At 38.7% G+C, this 19919-nt stretch overlaps 2 protein-coding genes across 2 annotated transcripts in view; one reads left to right on the top strand and one right to left on the bottom strand.

The window, feature by feature from the left end:
* Nucleotides 1–19919, top strand: part of LOC124159105 (DNA ligase 3) — a 203857-nt gene that overhangs the window by 82471 nt on the left and 101467 nt on the right. Inside the window, exons 2-4 of the mRNA XM_046534655.1 lie at nt 4462–4587; nt 5557–5770; nt 6450–6677. Of these exons, the coding sequence (XP_046390611.1) occupies nt 4492–4587; nt 5557–5770; nt 6450–6677 (538 nt within the window). The 5' untranslated portion in view covers nt 4462–4491. The remainder of the gene's footprint in view (nt 1–4461; nt 4588–5556; nt 5771–6449; nt 6678–19919) is intronic.
* The window catches only part of LOC124159107, a 112032-nt gene that overhangs the window by 83428 nt on the left and 8685 nt on the right, over nt 1–19919 (bottom strand). The gene's annotated exons all lie outside the window — the stretch shown is intronic.

The raw sequence follows: 19919 nt of genomic DNA, 5'->3' as shown, positions 1-19919 counted from the left end.
TGGTATGTGGGCGATGGGAATTTGAGGTAATGGAGAAAAAGATGTGTTTGTGTTTTGTTTTTCAATTATAATTCGCGCGGTATTGGCCTCTAGGCTATTCTCTTGGTAAACAGGCTTATCCCAACCTCCAATCTCAAAAAGCGGTGGCGATTCGTCGTATTTATCTTTACATATATGACGTAGATTTCATATTTTTCCCCTAATATCATATTTATATTGTACGTCGTAATTTTTGGCTTCTATAAATTGTTTCTCACAGAGGTCTGTTGGAAGGTTAAAAGCCAATGGCAAATCTAATATACTTATGGACCTATATTTTACTTTTACTTCAGCGAACCTCCGATCACCTTATTAGATGCCATAATTTAATGACATCGAATTGCTGGATTGCCCTCGGGAGTGGGAATTGAATTAAATTGGTATTTATTAAAATACAAGTATCCTGTAGTAATCCTTGTGGATCTTAAATACATGTTCGCTGTTTCGCTGATTTTATTGATTAGATTCATTAGGCCTCTTGGGAATTTATTTCAATAATTGCATCTATCCGACTATTTGCTGTGATTGGTGACGTCTTTCCTCATCAAAGCTCGTGTTGCTGTCCTAGTAGCTTGAGGTAAACTTTTTTGGTGCGAGATTTTCTACATAGCTTGTCAGTATAATGTACTTTCACTTATTCATAGCTTTGAAAGTCTGATTTACACTGTACCTCAAACTATACGAACTTGTGCCGGAAGGAAAAGCAGAACGAATGATTGAGCTTATTAAGGATTTAAAACTTACATTCAGGTTTTTGTTCACGCTTTTAAGAATTGTAGTTATTTATATCGAGCAATTTTGAAGCTGAACTTGTTCACTACTGTACTTGATCGGGCAATTTTATCGTCTTACGTAGGTCTCATTGTCGTTTTCGTATTTAAGTTTCTTCTACCTAAGTTAGAGGGTTTGGAAAACTACCTCGCGATGTCAGGTTGTTTAGGAAAAAAAGGTACACACTCCGGAAGGCGGCATTAGTGGGGTTTGATCTGTCTCATCCATTAATCCCTCATTTGGCTCTTCGAATTGGGGATTTGACGTGAGCTCTGGCAGATATATATGTGCGGGATAGTTGGTATATTTTGCCATTAGAAGTCTGTGATTGGAGGATTATTTCTTAATCAGGAAATGAAATGGAAAAGGGGATGCAAAAACGGGAAGTGAATTTTAAAATAATTAGTTTAAGTTTCCTGTTTAAAATTTTGGATCTTGATGAAAAACTATAAAGGAAAATATCGACCACCCATACATCGGTACTTATGATCCATATAGTGTGTTGAATGAATGGAGCAATAGTGCATTCCAGGGTGGAATAGAAGAATGGGGCCCGCCCCTTCCCCCACCTCCCCAAAATGGAAAAAAAATAATTACTCTAAATAAATTAAAGCATAATGCGCGTGAGAAAATGGTGATATAAAGTAATTCCTTTTTAAAACAAAATTATTTTTTAAGAATGAACGTATTATTATTATTTTTTTACTTATTGTCTGAATTTAGATACCAAAAACTAATTTAAAACATTTTTTGTAATTACTAATAACTTATAATTGGTATCGGCGCCAAAAATATTATCTTTGTTCGCCACTGGAGTATACTCATTATTATTAGGCCCTACAAAATACTTCGGCAGTCAGAAATTATGGACCAAAGATAAAATGTTTTAGAGAACTATACCGTAGGAAATGATCGATGCTAATGACGGGATACCTTTTACGCTTAGTTTAAACGGATTCCTAGGTGCCTAAATTTTTGAATGGGTGTCTTGGTTTTCAAACAATTCTTCCTGGAAGGGCTATTCGATGTTCATTTGGATACATTCCATTCTTACGATCATTTGGGAGAAAATTCGCGCGACTGTTTACTTTGACGTCTTAAAACTTATTTTTCAGGTAGACAATCCCGGTAAAAAAAAGGCTTTCAAATTTTTATCCACCTCACCTGTTAGTTCAGAATTAAGTGTTTCATTCCTGTCTTGATATAAGTTTTGAAGTATTTCCTTTGGCTTCTGAAAGTTTGTTCCTGGTTATTATTCACTTTAAAGATCTTAATTGCGGTGAAACTTACTTTTCTGTAAATTGCAGATAAATGGTTTCCCGCTCGACGTGTTAATTAAGTTTTCAAAGCCAACCTTTGCAGCAGGAAGTTGTTTTCAAATTGATTATCTTGACGTGCATTTTGGGTCTTTGTCTAAAATTTTTAGTTGCCATCTATAGGAAACGTTTCTTAAGTGTATAAAAATGTTTCTCTTGGCACTCCTTTTTCATTCATTCAAGCGCTCTGGGATACATTTAGCTGGCGGTTTTAACTTCCAAGGTTTTTCCATTGAAAATATTCCGAGAAGTCTTCGGTTATCTTAGTTTTTAGTGTGTTCGACGAGAAATATGCACCTCACATTCGGTCGATGCTCATGGAGAACCTCAATAACTCTAATTCGACTGCATGAGTAAAAAATATGAACTGGATGTTGGCAAGGCACCTGTTGTAATGCCAAATAAGTTCGCTGCTGTAAGCGCAGTCATACGGTAGAGATAGTGAGCGCAGTTATGCGATAGAGATAGTTAGCATCAGTGGCGCAGCGAGGGGGGGTTTTGGGGGATAAACCCCCCCACCCCCAGAGCTCAGAGAAATTTTAAAGTTTCGTCCATTTTACTTAATTGGATTGATATTACTAATAGAATAGTTTAAGTATTTATAAAATATCCCTCAGAAAGCCGTAAAACTCTCCATTTTGAACCGTTTGTCTTAAAATTCCGCAATTTATTAATCTCGGACCTACCGTTTATTCTGGTGGGTATTCCATACCCCCACACACCCCGGTATTAGTTGCACCTTAACCCCCCAGCCTTAATTCCTAGCTGCACCCCTGGTTAGCATTGGTCGTGGGTCTCTTTCTTCTGTAAAAGACTATAATGTACAAAATGATCAATACATGGTGTAGGTTTTATTAGTGATGTCCAGTTTTTTTATATTTTAAATCGCCAAACTTTGTTTGTTTTGCTAAGGGATTGAAGGCTATGACTATCGTGGACATCGTCATGGAAAGAAATTGACAAACAAGTGTTGAACTATGGTGGAATCAACCCACTCTCAGCCGCTCCTATTTAACTCTCATTTTCAGCGGAATCCTAGTTTTATATTATTAAACTAAATTTTATCCAGTGATGAAGGTGGTGTGGGTAGGTGTAGGTCGCTAGTAACGTGTTAGCCATCAGAAAGCGCTTTGAAAGGTATGGTTGTGTAAAACTTCATATCGATGAGGTGGATGATATTGGTACTATTATTTAAGAATGAAGACGTTAGGAATAATCTAGTATTTTGTACTCTTTTTCCTTTCTTTAGTACTTAACTAGCCGTTAACCTTTTGAGTGCCAGCCGATTCAAATGTTGTGCTTGCTTCAATTCAAATGTTTATATGTCAGCATGACCCTATGCAAATGATGGTAGCCAAAAAACAGGTCCTTAATGGCTACCTAAAGTTACTCCGTTTTATGTAAAAAAAAGCCTATTCTGTACTTTTATTTTTTGGAGTAATAAACAATTATTATTATTATTTTTATATACTATGCTAGAAGTGCCGAGGCATTTTTGCTGATTTTGCAGTGGACTAGTAAAAAAGAATTAGGTTTCAAAAACAACTTATGGTATATGTTCAAAAACTTTAGGAAAACGTAATTATATGCGGTTTCACTTTTTTATGCATTATTTAACGAATTTTTGGTAAATTAGTTAATTTTTAAATCTAAAAGAAAATAGTTAATGTTTTAATAAAAGGAATATTGACTATTGAATGTGAAAAGTGAACTATTAGCATCTAAGAGTGACATAGCAAGGAGAGCGCGATAGCGCTCCCCGGAACTCTTATTTCACACAGTTCGTAGCAACCTTCCCTCATTTTCGCTTATACGTGTATGCACTCGTGGACACAATCACTCCGCATGATTTTTTTCAGCTTATTATATGCTGCAGTGCCAGTGCATATCAAGTCTTCAGATGATCGAAGAGTGCAGGTTTCAGTTCATTATGTTTATCGAACACTTTTTCCTTTAATGTTAAAAAATAAAATGCATTTTAAGGGTTTTACTATTTTAATTTGACTTTTAACAGTCATTATTCTGTAAGAAATATTTATATACAGCTTCCATGTAGCGTTATATGTAATAGGTATTGTCTCTGGGAAATTTTATTAAAGCCCTCACTAAGTGCGCCTACTTATAATTTTCATTTTTTCCAAATATGATGCATTTCCTCGTGAGAAGGAATATTTATTTTAGTTGCCCTATTTTTAATTGGTCTACACGCAATTTGATGAAATTGTTGCAGTAGAGATACTTGTGTTTTTGGTAAAATTGTTGTTACTCTTATCATGTCGTTCCGTGTACGGGACGATGCCACTGGTTATTATGTAATTACTTTTTTTCGCTTCAGGTAGGGTAAGCGGTTGCTCAACCCGAGGCCATGTCAGATGCAGCGGATAGTGAGCCCGAGGAGGAGAAGAAATGGTTTGCTGCCGAGAAAGCTAAGACCGGTCGGGCTGGGTGTAAAAAATGCAAGGTATGACCATCAATTACTTGGTAAATTTATATTTTTTTAATTTCCTGCTGGTATCATTTTATTGGACCAATCTTTCGGTGTCCCTGTGGTATCTGGGAGAAATATTTTTAAGTATACCGGGCCTACCCATGGTGATAACTTTACGGGAGTCACCCGCAATGCACAATTGTACGAAAGATCCCCAGAGAAAAAAATCATTCGCCTTGACCGCGATATCCACAGGAAGGAATGACGCCTCGATAGCTTAACTGGCTGAATCACTTGACCGGAAATCGAGGGAGTTGTGTTCGTATCCCGGTCAAGACGAATGATTTTTTTTTAGGATATTTCTGCCAGAAATGTTTGAAGTTATCCATTAGTGTCTTTTATTTTAGGTCCTCATATTTTTTTGACCTGGATTATTATTGTTTTTTACTATCATATTGGGAGTAATAACTTCGTCGCGCTAGTCCATTAAGATCACAGCAAAATAAGCATTGTGAATCGCCCCCTGGATGATATTGAGAAATATTCTAGAACAAAAAGTCTTGTTTTTTTAACTCATGCGATGTATTAAGCCCATATTCTCGATAATTTTCGAAGCTGTTAACGTGATTTTCGCACTTGCGATCCTTCCTTTAGATACGAAAATATAGTTAGAATGTTTTACTTTAGAATATGACGGAGTTATTGCGAAAAATGAGATGTTTTGATAAAGTGTTTGCTTTATTTGTAATCTTAAAAAATCCAAATCCCTTATATTTCTCCAAAATGGAGATAAGGCACACCAACGAAATTCATGGAGAGATTTTGTTTCTAATCCATGTGTTCATTAGTACAGACCAACGTTTTTCAGTTGCATAAAAATTCTTCAGGGCTAAAACAAACGTATAAAAAGGAAGGAAGATAGTGAAAAAGTGGTCTTCTCTTAATTTCTCTCAATTTGAATTAAGACACTGATTTTGCATATTTTTATCCTTTGTCCCATAGGATAAGATAGAAGTGCATACGCTACGCCTTGCGAAGATAGTTCCCAGTCCTTTTGGAGGCGGATTGATGAAGAACTGGTTCCACCCCAAGTGCTTCTTCGACTCGTACCAGAAGGCCAGAGCCACGACACGGAGGCTCAAGTGTCCGGAGGAGGAGTTGGAAGGTTGGGACGAGCTAGATGACGAATACAAAGAAGAGATCATCGCTCTCATAGGTTAGTGAAGATTTCATCGGTCAAGGTATCATACCGGCCTCGATGGCAGCGGGGTAAGTCCTCGCCTGCCAAACAGGAGGCCGCGGCTTCCAGTCCCGCTTAGCTTGGTTGCCCCTATCTACGGCATGGATATTTAAGTACGTTTAATTGTGTTTTTATTGGAAAACCCCTATTTTTTGCCTTTAGTGCTGTTTTCGGTGGAATGGAGATAAAATAATATGCCCAACCCCACATTCAACGTAGCTAGGTATCGTGTACTCATGCAGATAATGTCACAGTTCCTAGGATAAAGCGGAATTTCGGACATCATGGCGTTCGAAGACGGCTAATCGCAAGAAAACTTTCGCTGAAAAGTTTGGTTAAACCTTGGAAAAAATTAAATGTATATTTATTATTGTCACCCTAGAAAAATAATCTTTTAAAAAAATAAGTCACATTTATAATTGTTGTAGAAAAATCATGTAAAGTTCTCTTAGACTATTATCGTTCTTCTAAGATATTTCATTGTTTTTACTCAAAAGATAAGTTTAATTTCAGTTATAATCCGCAGCGGCAGTGGTTCATATCATCCTCTTTTGATAAAATTTTGATTTGTGGTCATGGTATGAGTACACAACTTTTCTCCTGGGTCATTTTTTGGCCCACCCTGTTGTGGATTGTTTTCCTTTCTCCGTTTTAGGTAGCGACCGCGTGGCCCCAAAAGAGGCTGCGGAGGATGGAGGTGCGGCCGATGGAGAGGATGGCCCGTTGGCGGCGCCGAGCCATCGTCCGCCGCCCTCCAACCCCGACCACAAGGACCACGCCTTCCGCGAATTCCGCCGCCTCTGCGCCGAGGTATCCAACACGGCCGCCTACACCGAGAAAACAGCCATCATCAAGAACCTCCTCGAGAAGGGCTCTGACGGAGGTGAGTACTGGGTGATATTCTCTCTGCTTCATTTTTGTCACGAAGGGTACAGGTCTCTGTAGGTACCGCGTTTTCCTGTTTTTTCATAGAAGATGAGTTACATTTCCCTTGGTCGATAATTTGAGGAATCCGACAAGGACTTCTAAAGACGTTACTGAGACTCGCCATGCTTTTTTAAACGATTTGTTGTTATTTAAGTAATAATTGTTATGCGATCACATAGGTATTATAAATAAATCAGCATGCTTAGATTTGCCTATGACATAACCTTCATAGGCAAAGAGAGATAATAGGTAGGAGAATGATTTGAAGAATATTCTGTTAAATATGTGTGGGATAATAAATACGTATCAGCAGAAGGTAATCACAAAGAAAACTAACATATTAGTTTGCACTAAAAGAGAAGAAGTGAAGCCTAACATTAACATAGGGAAAGAAATGGAAGAGCTGAATGACTTCCGTTATTTGGGAAATAGAATAACTTGCGATGGAAAATGCAGGAAAGAAATTATTAATCGAGTATCCCAGGCTTACGGAGGGAAATTTAAGCAGAGAAGGAAGGAAACAATTTATTAGAATTTGCATCAGGAGAATGCTTCTATACGGAAGTGAGGCATGGACAATGGCAGCAGCGGAGAAATCAAGGGTAAAGGCTTTATAAATGTGGTGCTGCAAAAGAATGATGAGGATTCAATGGATCGACCCGAGTAAGGTATGGGAAAGTCCTAAGAATAGTAGGGGAGAAGCTAATCCTCGTGCAAACCTTGATAAGAAGACGGAACATCTTAATCGGCCATATCTTGAGACGTGATGGCCTGATGAAGAGTATCGTGATAGGATATGCTGATGGCAAGAACAGAAAATGAAGACCTCGAGCAAGATGCATGGAACAGGTAAAGGATGTGAAAAAGAGGAAACACGTAGTTTTTCCGGTGAAAAGTTACCAAGGTTGTGTATTTTCATTTCCAAATGGATTTTCACGAAGTAAAAGCCGAATCAATTGAATTTATCAGAAACACGTTGATATGAAAATATTATCTGATAGGAAAATTGAGTGGAGAGTCAACCCAATCTTTGGATTGTTGACCAGAGATGACGATAAAGAATTTGTTATATGTTTTTGATGACGTGTGTGGTGTTACCTGATAAAATTAGTCTTTTTCGGAGAAAAGGAGTGTTTGTTGCTATAGTGCGGGGATATTTAGCCTCACGCTTCACGTTTCCATGGTGGTTTTCCATTTCATTTTGATGAAAGCCTCATTGAGGATTAATATTGACACTAAGGTTGTGGCCGCATTCATTTCATTTTAAAAATCGACCTATTTGTTAACAAGGAACATATAGCCAACACACTCTTGTGACTCTTATGCATTCATATTCCTTGAAGACCTACGCAGTATACATATTTCTAAGTTAGCACCGAAAATCGTAAATATGAGCCCGCCAGCGTTGTTCTTCCACCTGCGACAATCGGTTTTTTTTGTTACAGTTTTCCAGTTTAAACGTGGTCCTGTGCGTAACGCCGTGAGCTTTCGCTTGAACTTTTAATCGATAGTTTCTATTGCTCAACCTCGTTACTTTGCTTTCTTAGTTAAATAACGTACTATTTTTGCGCGACCGGCCTCTGGAAAATTTTCGTAATTTCCTTGTCATTTTTAAGTGTAATTTTTCTCTTTGTTTTCTACCAATATTTATATTGTCTCAATGACATTTATGTTGCCAAGCTTTTCTACAAATTTCACCTCAAATAGTGTCATTTTTAAATTATAACGCCTTTTTTTAATCCCAACCTCCCTTTTCATAGTTGCATATATATAACATCTAGTATGTACCAATTATATTATCAATAGCTGCTACCTGTATTTGCGTATCGCCGTAGAATACCCATTGTCTGCAGATTTGACTGCCTATAGTATAAACTATCAATCTTAACCCAAAACGCTACCGGCGTGATGGAGTAGTTCAGTGACTGTAGCCAAGTCCGACCGCATGAATCTCTTAATTAAAACTTTCGCTTGTGGTCGTTATAGTGATTAAAATTTTTTTGGGCTACTTCACCGCGTCATTGTTTGGGTACCTTCTGCATTTACGATGCCGGTCGCTTTTTCTAGGGAATCCCTTGAAGTAGATGACCGTCTTGAAAAAGCCACCGGCATCGGTCGGGAAATGCAAGGGCCTGGGGCCACCCATACAATGGCGGGGCGAAATAACCCAAAAAAAATTAATCTCCATGACAATCACCTGCGAAAGTTTTAATTAAGAGTTTTTATGTGGTTGGAATTGGCTTCAGCCACGGAACTACCCTAACTCGCCACTTTCAATTCAGGTCATTTTTGGTATTTTTGACGCGGTGAATTAGCCCGAAAAGTGTTTTATCAATGTACTAATAAACTTGTCGGCAACGTAGCTATTGTTTCGGTTTGTAGGTAGGTGCATGGTGCAGCAATGAGAATTTCAAATGGATAGGCTGTGTTTTAACTGGTGGTCCAAGTTTATGTCAATTTTCTCCATAAAAAGCTGCTAAGTTACGTCCTTTGTTGATCGAAAACAGCATAAGATTCCATCTTTCTGCGAACATTAGATAATGTATGAAATAACGACCCCAATCTTCCCCCAAAGTGACTTGTAAAAATGTATATGAGACGTTAACGTAATCACTGAATTTCCCGTGGTATGAATTACTGTGAAATGTTCTGTAAAATGACTTATGAGAAGACGCTAGGGGTCTAATATATTAAAATGTTCTGAAAATGTGTTGGACCATGCGATAAACGTATAATTGAAAAGTAGAAGCTGTTGGATGAATATTAATAAAACTTCAACCACGTATGTAACTATGAATACATGTGTGCTTAGCACAGGCGGATTTAGGGGAGGGGCACGGGGACACGTGCCAACTAACCTCCCCCCCGCCCCAGACGCTTAAAACATCTAGACAAGCTTTTAATACGATTGTCATTATTTTTTTTGTATTACGGAGCCTCAATCACGTAATTTCATATTTAAAATATTTATATCAAAATCTAAAGATAATATTTCGTTCATCAATTGTTGTATATTTTTCTTATGCCTCATTCACATTACGATCGTCCGAGCCGTCGTCCTAACGATAGTTGACCGAACTAGCCGTGTGAATGCAAGTTCTGACTATAGTTGACGTAGTTCCGAACGTTGCCACTTTACGATGGTTAGGCGCTGGGAGACCGGAAACGGAAGCGACAAGAGAAAGACGAAAAGCTCGTGAAGCTCTATTTTTTCCATGGACATTTCATGGATTTGTCCTTGGAAGGAAGAATATAAGCGGAAGAAAAATTATTCGGTAAATACACGATAAACACAGTAATATCTTGTCCATGCATACCTCAACAGCTTTGTTAACATTCAATTTCCCGTTCACTTTAGATGTCAGCACTTGAGGGCAGCACAGGTTTCAACCATCGTAATGTGAATGCACGATAGTTCCGACGACGGCTCGGACGATCGTAATGTGAACGAGGCATTAATCTCAAATATGAGAAGACCGTTTACCTATCAGAGCCTTGTGACCCCCAGAAAAAAATCCTAGACCCGCCCTTGGTGCTTAGTATTTTGTGTGGAAGTACTTGTGACTGAAATATTATAGTTAAAACTATTCAATCGCTTTGAATGCAAATTAATTTTTTTGTTATGCTCCTGTAGTTCTAAGCATTGCATGAATCAAGTGACTTAATCCCGCATTCATACGCACAAGTGCAAAGTTAAATTCACCGAGGGTGAAAGACGCCATGAATTTTAATATTTTGTCTTACCGAGGATTCAAACCCGGATCTTGAGATGCGGGTTAGAATCCTGGCTTATACATTTTCATGGTGAACTTCTCCCTTGGATGTCTGTTTCTATCTCCCCATTATTTCTCTTCACTTGTGTTATGGTATCTGCTAGCTTTCTCATGGTTAAACTATTCATAAAAACGTTTTTCTCTAAGAAAACATTAGATATATCATATCCTGCATTTCAACATCATTTTAACGAATTCTTTTTTTTTTATCCTGGAATTATTTTTGTTCTTTTCAATTTTTTATGGACCCTTTAGAATCAATTTTGAATAGCTTTTCTACGAATTCAAACCAAAAGGCGTATAACTATTAAATCAAAGTTTCTTTTTTGAGACCGCGGGGCGTTATATCAATTATAACTTGGCGATGCCCTGAAGCCCGGAGCTAGTTTTACTGCGATATTTTAATGAAACGTTCTGGTTATGAAATGCTTGTTTCGTTTCGGAGTGATTTATAGCCCCGAAAAGTTACACCCGGAGTCCATGGCTTCAATTTTTTTTCAAGCGTAGAATTTTCTGCTCCATCCCGGAGTTATTAGGGGCTAAATATAGGAATGTGAAAACATTTCCCCTGCTGGGAAAAAGCCTCGTGCGTCACAAATCGTGCAATCGCGATGCCGGAGTTACGTGGTCGATCCGGGGTTATGACGAACGTCGGTACATGACGCAGGTACTCTTCAAATATGCAACTTTAGCGGTTCAACTTAAGGTGACAGGTCAAATGAAGGAAGGTTGTGTCTGCTGAAAATGATTCAATTATTCATTTTGCTCGTCAAGGTATGTGTGAAATGGCGGTAAGTATATTATAGGTTGTGTAGATGAATTGTATGAAGGAAAAATTAATTTTAATAAACCCTATTAGGTTTTATCTTAACAAATATGCGTTATTTGTATTCCCTATAATCTGCTCGCGTTCTTTACAATATTAAAAATGTTTCATTAATCCGTTCAAGAACTTAAATTAGTATTGTAGAAAGCAAAAAATGTGGAGATCAATCTAGATTGAATCCTAAGGTGAAGAGAGTTCACGACACCGGGTCAAAAAACTTTTTTCCCAAACATGTTTTCGGCGCTAATTGATGATATATTTATTGCTGTATAAGGTTTGTTTATTTTGTCGATCCTTCCTTTTTGTACTATAAAAATGATGTAATCTCACCAAAGTGATGCATCTTTGTGTCATGTAGCCGTTACGGAAAAAATGAAACATTTTTTTATTATAACAAAAACAAGGGAATTTTATGGTATAGTTGTTAGTGAATATGAATGGAAGATATTGGAAATCCAAATCAGGTCCAGATTGTACACACATTTCCCGTTAAACATGATAGATACAATGTGGACTTAATTGAGAAGCCATAATAATATGAAGCCATATGTAAGGAATTATTCTGTTCATAATTTTATTTAATAATAACCGCAGGTCCTATTACCTTATTCAAAATATGGGTATCACATTGCCACGTAGTTTTGTTACATTGTTTATATGAGTTGATTGATTACAATTGATAATGTGCATCAGAGTGAAATTTCTTGCTCCTGTTCTAAGTGAAATGTCTAGTTGCATCATTCTGAAATGGCTCCCGCCTGGGACACATGGAAAAGGAGAAATGCCTCATAACGAAACTTAACCCATGGCTTGTTATCTAAAAATATTCAGGGTGAATTCATTATACCTGCCGCCACAAAACAGAGTACCAAAATCTCTTTTCTCCGAACTATTTTCGGACATTTCCTTCTCTTTTCAATGAATAAATTATGCACTCGTCCCAAGTAACCTTCATAGGTATCCAAACTTGCGCATTCTTCGGAGAAACTGCTGTATTCTCCCTTTTCTTTTAATGATCGGAATTTGTAAACGTTCCGCCAAAGTTCTAAAAGAATATCGACATGCCTAAACACACAGCGTGGCGATGGAATTTTAACGTAAGTTCCCAGAATTTCCGAGGGCGATTTAATTCGGTGTAGTACCAAGAATATTTTCCTGAAAGCAAAGAGTTTTCGGGAAAGAGGCCCACGGCGTAGCGAAATTTATTGGCGAATAACGGATGAAATGTCAATATGTGTGAACATTCCTGGCTCCTGCTCTGTAAGTTATTGGCCTTCGTAGTTTCCAGAGGGAAAATTTCCCTCCTTAATAGTGCGGCACCGCTCACATGTCATTGCATTCATTGAAAGATTTAAATGCAATTTTAAAGATTTTTCGAATGAGAGAACGCACGTTAATCCAATCGGGTTAAAAACTCCATATTCGCCTACGAGGACATCTTCAGGATGGTTAGACGATGAGCAACGCGCTCTTGGAAATGGCAACGATGGAGTTTTGAACCAGAGTGGAAGCCCGAGAAACATACAGTGCTTACATACGCCGGGAAAGTCTTTCTTCGCATAACACGTTTATCCGTAACAAACGAAGAGCGAAATAATGCATCTTTATCGAAAGTTGCATGCTTTTCTCAATCGCGCGCGCTTTAATTTAGCACGGGCCATTTTGCTACCTTGAGTGCATGCATTTGCGAATATGTTCTCTCAATTTACCGCTTACACGACCCAAGTCTGACCTGCAGAGCAGCGCTTTACGGTGCAGAAACGTGGATGCTTTTGAGAATGGGCAAGAAAAGACTGGAGGTGATTGAGATGTGGTGTGGAGAAGTTGAAGTGCTTGGAGAGGAAAAGGAATGAGGAAGTTATAGACATTTTGAGCGTGAAAAGGAAACTTCTAGAAGAGATGCGGAGAGGAGAGCCGGTTTCACCGCAGTTGCAATTATAATTCTTATACATAGGATGAAATATGCCAAAGTACGTAATGTAGTGTTTACGAAATAGATTGCAGAAGTGGGAAAAAACGGTGCCATTGGAGACATTTTTTTCTGGAAAGAGATGGTGACTGGGAGTTTACGCGGCTAAAATTAATCATTGCACTATCTCGGTATTCGGATTGTATCCGCGTCGAGTTGTCACTGTTCACATACCTGAGCGACGTCTCGAAGGCGATGGAGCAGTGCATCTTCTGGGCCCACCAAACGATCTTGACCAATTAGGTAATGACTAAGGCTTTGATCAGTTGATTGCTTGTGGTGCCCAGACGATGGAGTGCTGGATCGCCTCCGAAACGTCGCGTTGGCCAGGTATGTGAACAGGGACAACTCGACGATGATTCCCCCCGAATACCAAGATAGTGCAATGATTTTTTTTTAATATATTTTTTTTCATTTAGGCTTTTCATTATGGTATTTATGGTGACTTAGTGCAGTGACATTCGGATAATGTGACGAAGCACCCTGGATTTTGGGGAATTGATTCAGAGTGCTTTTCTCAATTTCCCCATCTTTGTCTATTTCCTCGCCGGTGGACTTGCTTTCTATTTGCACCCGCGCATCCAATCTGCTCCTGTATACCTTTGCCTTTATCACGCACGATCGGATTTGGCTGGTGGCAGCATTTCGTTGTATTTTTATTTTCAGAAAAGCATTCCCTCCTACATCCACTGTCCTTCTTTTTGCTGCACTCGCGCCTAGACTCGTGCACACCTGCCCTTTTTCTCATCTCATGCGGATCTCCGGTGTAACGCTTAGCCAAGTCCAATGCTTCTCCGTTGCGAAGCCTCGAAGTTTTTTTATATTTAACTCATAGGCTAATGGCGGATGCTTTTATCATGGCATACATACGAGACTTAAGAGTTGCCTTTTACGCGAAAATGGGTTTTGAATTGTTGAAGTAGGGAAAAGGCAAAGAGTTTAAATTCTTAAATGAGGCTTCTACAATGTAAGCCTCGGGTTTTTACACGTCTATCTAGCTGTAAAAATACTTTTTCGCGCGTGAAATTATGTAGTGGCACAGCCGATAGGCGTAGAGAGGGCTAAGACGTTGGGTTTTCATGAACCAGACCAATTAATGACTAAGGCTTTATTAAAATCATAGCTCGCATCAATTGTGAAATCGATTTAAGAGGACTTCGGATAGTTTTTAGTCTTTCGAATGAAAATGCTTCCTTGCTTAATTTTGAGTTAAATGTGGGCCGGTCTCAATTAAATATATCCTTAGTCAAAGTAAGCAATTTTAAGTTGCGTTGTTAAACCCACAGACGCCTTTTTTTATCTTTTCAACTCTTCACTCAATCGTAGTTTCATCAGCATCACCATTAATCAACAATCCTAAGATTGGTTTTACGCAGCTCTCCATTTACTTATGTGAAATATATTTGATATTTGTATTTGGTATTTAAAATATACGACCTGAATGTATCTTGTACTTTGTATTTCAAATACCGATTTTGGTATTTTTCCATTCTAAAATAAAAAATGCATAAAGAATAAAGTAAAATACTTCTGATATAGTCCTAATAGCACTTCTGTAACATTATGCTTCAGAGAATACTTCATTTTTCTCATAATCGTTCTATTCTTGTTTGCTACTATCCATAACGTGCCAGGGCAGGTTATATTATTTCAGATCTCTTAGGATCCATGCAAATGTATTTTTTAAAAGGTATTTCATGTACTATTTTGTTTGTTTTTCAAATACCGTAATCAAAAGTGTTTCGTATTTTGTATTTAAAATACATTTGGAGCGGTATTTTGTATTTCAAATACTCCTCGGCCTGTTTTTTGCCCAACCCTGTTCCCATGCAAGTTAAGACTAGATATATCTTTGTTAACTAGGGTTTAGTCTTCATAGTAGACGAGTATAAATCCAAGCCACAGAAACAATGGAAGCCATTCAAGTTTCTCACGTCCGATAACCACTCGTTGCCCGCTCTGAAGTGGACTGTAAACATGTCCTCGCCCTCATCTCGTCCACATTTCAATTTTCTCTCGGCGATTTCGTTTCCCTTTCGATTGTTTCGGTGGACTTGTAAATTGAATTTCAGCTCTGACGTAGGCTCGCACTCCACCTCTGACGTTGGCGTGGCGCTTTCGGGAAAAGTTATGGGATACGGAGGCCGAGTATGTAGTCATGTTTGCTGTCCTCGGCGAGATGACGTTGCCGCGATAATTAATGCGCCGCGGGGGCCGTCCCACGCCGGTAACCGCGATCCATCCGCAGCCGCGCTATGCCTTTGCCTCTTGTCCTGTCCTGGGTTACCGTGGGCGTATGGTAATGCCATGAGGTTAAGTCGAGATGAAAGTCGAAGAAAAAACTTTACCATTGGGGGAAAAATTCGTCTATAGTCTGTCCAAACTGGGAAGGCAGCTAAGATATTTAGGCACCGCTCGAGAGCCCAACAATAGCCGCGTATCCGAGGTCCGGAAAACAATAGCCGGGGTGAGATTGACCGCGTTCCTTACAATAAGTCACGAATACCTAAAAAATTATCGCACAAAAGTAAGCGTTATTGGTAATTTTATATTACAGCTTTGTTTTCTACGTGTGATTTCATGAAAAATGGGTCTAAACACGATGGAATTATGTCAATTAGTTGTGTATCGCTTTAAAAAAAAGCAAAATACAATTTTTGTAGCCACAAAGTGTTACGAAACTAATTGACTTAATTCCATCGTGTTTAGACTATTTTTTCGTGAAATCACACGTATAAATCAGAAATGCAGTAAATAATTACAAATTACGCTTACTTTTGATTGACAATTTTTCAAAGATTCGTAACTTATTATAACGCAAGCGGTCGACCCACCCCGGCTAATGTTTGGCGGATGGCAGGAACACGAATGAAGAGGATCAAATGGATCGACCCTAGTAAGTAATGAAGAAGTCCTAAGAAGAATTTGCTAGAAGAGAATACTCATGAAAACTTTGACAATGAGACGGAACAACCTTATCTGCCATGATAAAGCCTTCGTTCTCACCATTACTTATCTTAACTTTCCATCTACCAAATACTTATAAGAAATTTAGATTTCGAATTTTTGTGAACGACCCATTCCCTTCCCTTGGACCACGTCTCAGATGGAGGATTTTTTTTGAGTCTTCTGAAGGCTTCACGCGGGATATGAACCCAGGGGCCCTGTAATGAGTAGCCAAGTGTTCTTCCTAATTAACCATCACGCTCTACTTGCAAGATTATTGTGATAACAGGCTTCATCTAAACAAAGTGTTAAGATATTCGCGAGTCTACGGGCGTTCAGACAGCATATGTGTAAACTCAACCATGCTTTTAATCGAGGAATTAATCAGTCAGAGGCGATGAGTTTGGGCATAATGATCCGCATTACCAACTTGAGATTTGAAAACTAATGAGAATAAATGTTCAAATTGTCCTCGGGCTTCCACTGCCGCTTCAGCGCTGACCTTCATTAATAAGCAGAATTAGCCGCTACGATTTACGCGCATAAATACTTCATTTCCCGGAAATTTGTTTGATCATAAATAATATCGGTTCAAGCCTTAGATTTATTTCATGTGATATAGAGCACTTTTAAGATGAGTTTAGTTCACGGAAATTTACAGAAACCCATACTTGATATCCTTTTAGAAAAGTCATTGAGGTCGAATTGGATTATACCGCTGTGAATACTCAATAACATGTAATCTAACTAAGCTGTCACGATGTTGTTTGCTTTCTCTTCCCAAATCTTTCATAACAACTTCGCGATATTTTCAATCGGAAATTGAATTTTCCGTGTTATTCTCACTTATGTGTATCCTCTTATCTCCAGAATTTTATTCTGCCACAACCAGGCCGTTTATCTTCCTATATTTCCGGATTTTTTATTGCATTCCATGATTTTTAAACCGGGGATTGTCTTTTCTTTCTGTATTTTTTTAGTTTACACGTACTCAAGTCATTTTGATGTCACGGTCCAAAGGGGTCTATTAGATATTTCCACTGGTGGTACATACGTTGACAATAATACTATCAAACCGGAGGAAGTGACCAGCCCGGGATTCGAATCGAAGACCGATCAGTTGAAAAGTGCTCTATCTACTTCTACTTTCTTCCTTGTCTATGCACAACATCTAATAATTTCGTAAGAGTTGGCGGTGACTATAGTGACACCAATGCCTCAAGCCTTGATCGCGACGGCCTTGGCGGAAATTCCTAGCTGAAATTTGTCAATGAGAAGAGCGTATGATGCAAATAGACCTATAATCCAAGACACTGAATCAACATTAAATAAAATAACTTTGTAAGTTTCACTTGTAAGAAGGTGGGGTAAGGTTGTTTGAAGGGACGAGACGTTCGAAGTGTATCCCTGGGGAAAACCCTTTCATTTTGGTTCACTTCGAATTTCACTTCCCTTCACATTACCTTACCGTACCTTATGTCATTACCCTTCCGCCCACACTTACCTAGTTTATTTAAGAGTTGGTATTTCCTGTTTCTACACCAAATTATGTCGCACCGTGACGAAACCGTTCGAATGAGACATTAAATATGTGAAATTTAATCGGTAATTCTATTTCATATGAAGTAGTTTCACGAAGCAACGCCTGAAACCATTGATCATATTATGCTATCATCTTTAAAATTTCAAGTTTTATGGAGTAGAACCTAGTTAACATTTGCCCTTTCATCAAATTTTTAAATTTGAGATACATGTAAATGTTAACCAGGATCTACTCCATAAAACTTGAAATTTTCAAGATGATAGCGTAATATGATCAATGGTTTCAGGCGTTGCTTCGTGAAACTACTTAATATGAAATAGAAATTCCGATTAAATTTCACATATTTAATTTCATACTCGAACATTGTCGTCACGGTGCGACATCATTTGAAACTTGAAATTTTCAAGATGATAGCATAATATGATCAATGGTTTCAGGCGTTGCTTCGTGAAACTACTTCATGTGAAATAGAATTACCGATTAAATTTCACATATTTAATTTCTTACTCGAACGGTTTCGTCTTAAGCTTACGCAAAGTCTCCTTGTCAGTATATTTTGTGAGGATATTTTTTATTTGAAAAAAAATGTAAATGCTGAAAATAGTCATCTCAACACATCCTGTAAATTTCGAGATTAAGATAAATGGTTCCACTTATGAGGACGCTTACCTTTTTCTCGACGGCCCTATTTTGGTGAAAGATTACTCGCGTTAAACTAATGATATCATCTTGAAAATGTCAGGGTATAGAGTGGAACGTGGTCAACATAAGCAGAGAAGACCCTGTTCAACATTTCCCCGTGTCGAGTGCGTAATTTCTAAAATTATAGGTACCCACCGGAACGCATGCCAACACATTTAATCCGCATGTTTTCTCCAATGCAAGCCCCCCTAAAAAAAACTTCCGATATTTTAAAACTTGTAATAACTGTTATAATGAGCAATTGTGAATTTTTTTACCCTATTTTCCCGGAGAGGAACTGGCGCGGCGCGTACCGGCCGAAATTAAGCACTGCTCGTATCTCAAATGTTAAAAAAATTACATCTGAGGAGAGTATTGTAAAGTTTAACTGTTATGCAAAATTTAGCTTTCACCGTTAAATGACAACGGATAAAATTTTCTAACCTGTGGTGGAAGCAAATGTTTACTACGGTCTAATTTATAAATCCAGAAATTTTGAAGATGATAGCTTAAGTTTAAAGCGAGTAATCCTTCACCCAAAGAAACCCGTGGGGCAGGAGGTATGCGTTCTATTAAGAGGCAAATAAACTATTCGATCGTGTCCTCCTTACGCCTTCAAAATGTTTGCGAAGAGATGCGGATAATTGGGAGGAGTGGAGGAGAATGTAGGTGCAGAAGGCTTGGGTTGGAAATTTCTCGCCAAAACCTTTTTTGAGTCGCTTCAATTTTTCCGCGCGTGGGCGTTGTTTGCTTTGCGCAATTGGGAGGCCTTAGGAGTGCAGATGCGGCCGCAATGTCGCACGTCTTACCTCCAACGCCTCCTCTGCTGCGTTATAATTGGGCCCCGCTCGGTTGGCGCGTTCGATTCGTCCAGCTCACAACCACGGCGCCGCGGTGACCACCTCTTCCTCCTTAAAATGGTCTGAATTTCTTGCGCAGTGTGAGTGCTTGGTTGCATCCATGGCTGAACAGGTGTTTGTGGTAGGATTAGAGTGGGGCGGGCAAATACTGGTGAAAGCGGACGAATAAATCGATGCACTCACCCAAGTGACTCAAACCCGTGGGTTGGTATGGATAGGTGAGGATAGAGCTCGAACCGGACCGAGACGTTGTTGATACGATAGTTGAGGGGGCAAATACAGATGAAAGCGGACGAATAAATCCATGCAATTACCCAAGTGATTCAACCTGTAGTTTGGTATGGATTGGTGAGAATAGAGCTCGCACCGTATGAAAATTAATTAATTGCAGCCAAACGGAGGCTCATTCAATGGAACCACTACAAATTCCGAGATGTGTTCGTCATTCCGAATGCCATAAAAAATATGGCATCGAAAAAGACGGAGCAAGGTACGTGGTCTCCCCTTGTTAGTTACGTATTACTTCCGTGTATTTCATCGTGAAAAGTTATTATCGATGAGTGGTAGGGCCGCGAGAGGTTATTTTGAAATCTGTATTTA

The sequence above is a fragment of the Ischnura elegans genome, chromosome 5 (genome assembly GCF_921293095.1).
Source record: "Ischnura elegans chromosome 5, ioIscEleg1.1, whole genome shotgun sequence".
NCBI classification, from domain to species: domain Eukaryota; kingdom Metazoa; phylum Arthropoda; class Insecta; order Odonata; family Coenagrionidae; genus Ischnura; species Ischnura elegans.
This window is presented reverse-complemented; position numbering and strand designations above follow the sequence as displayed.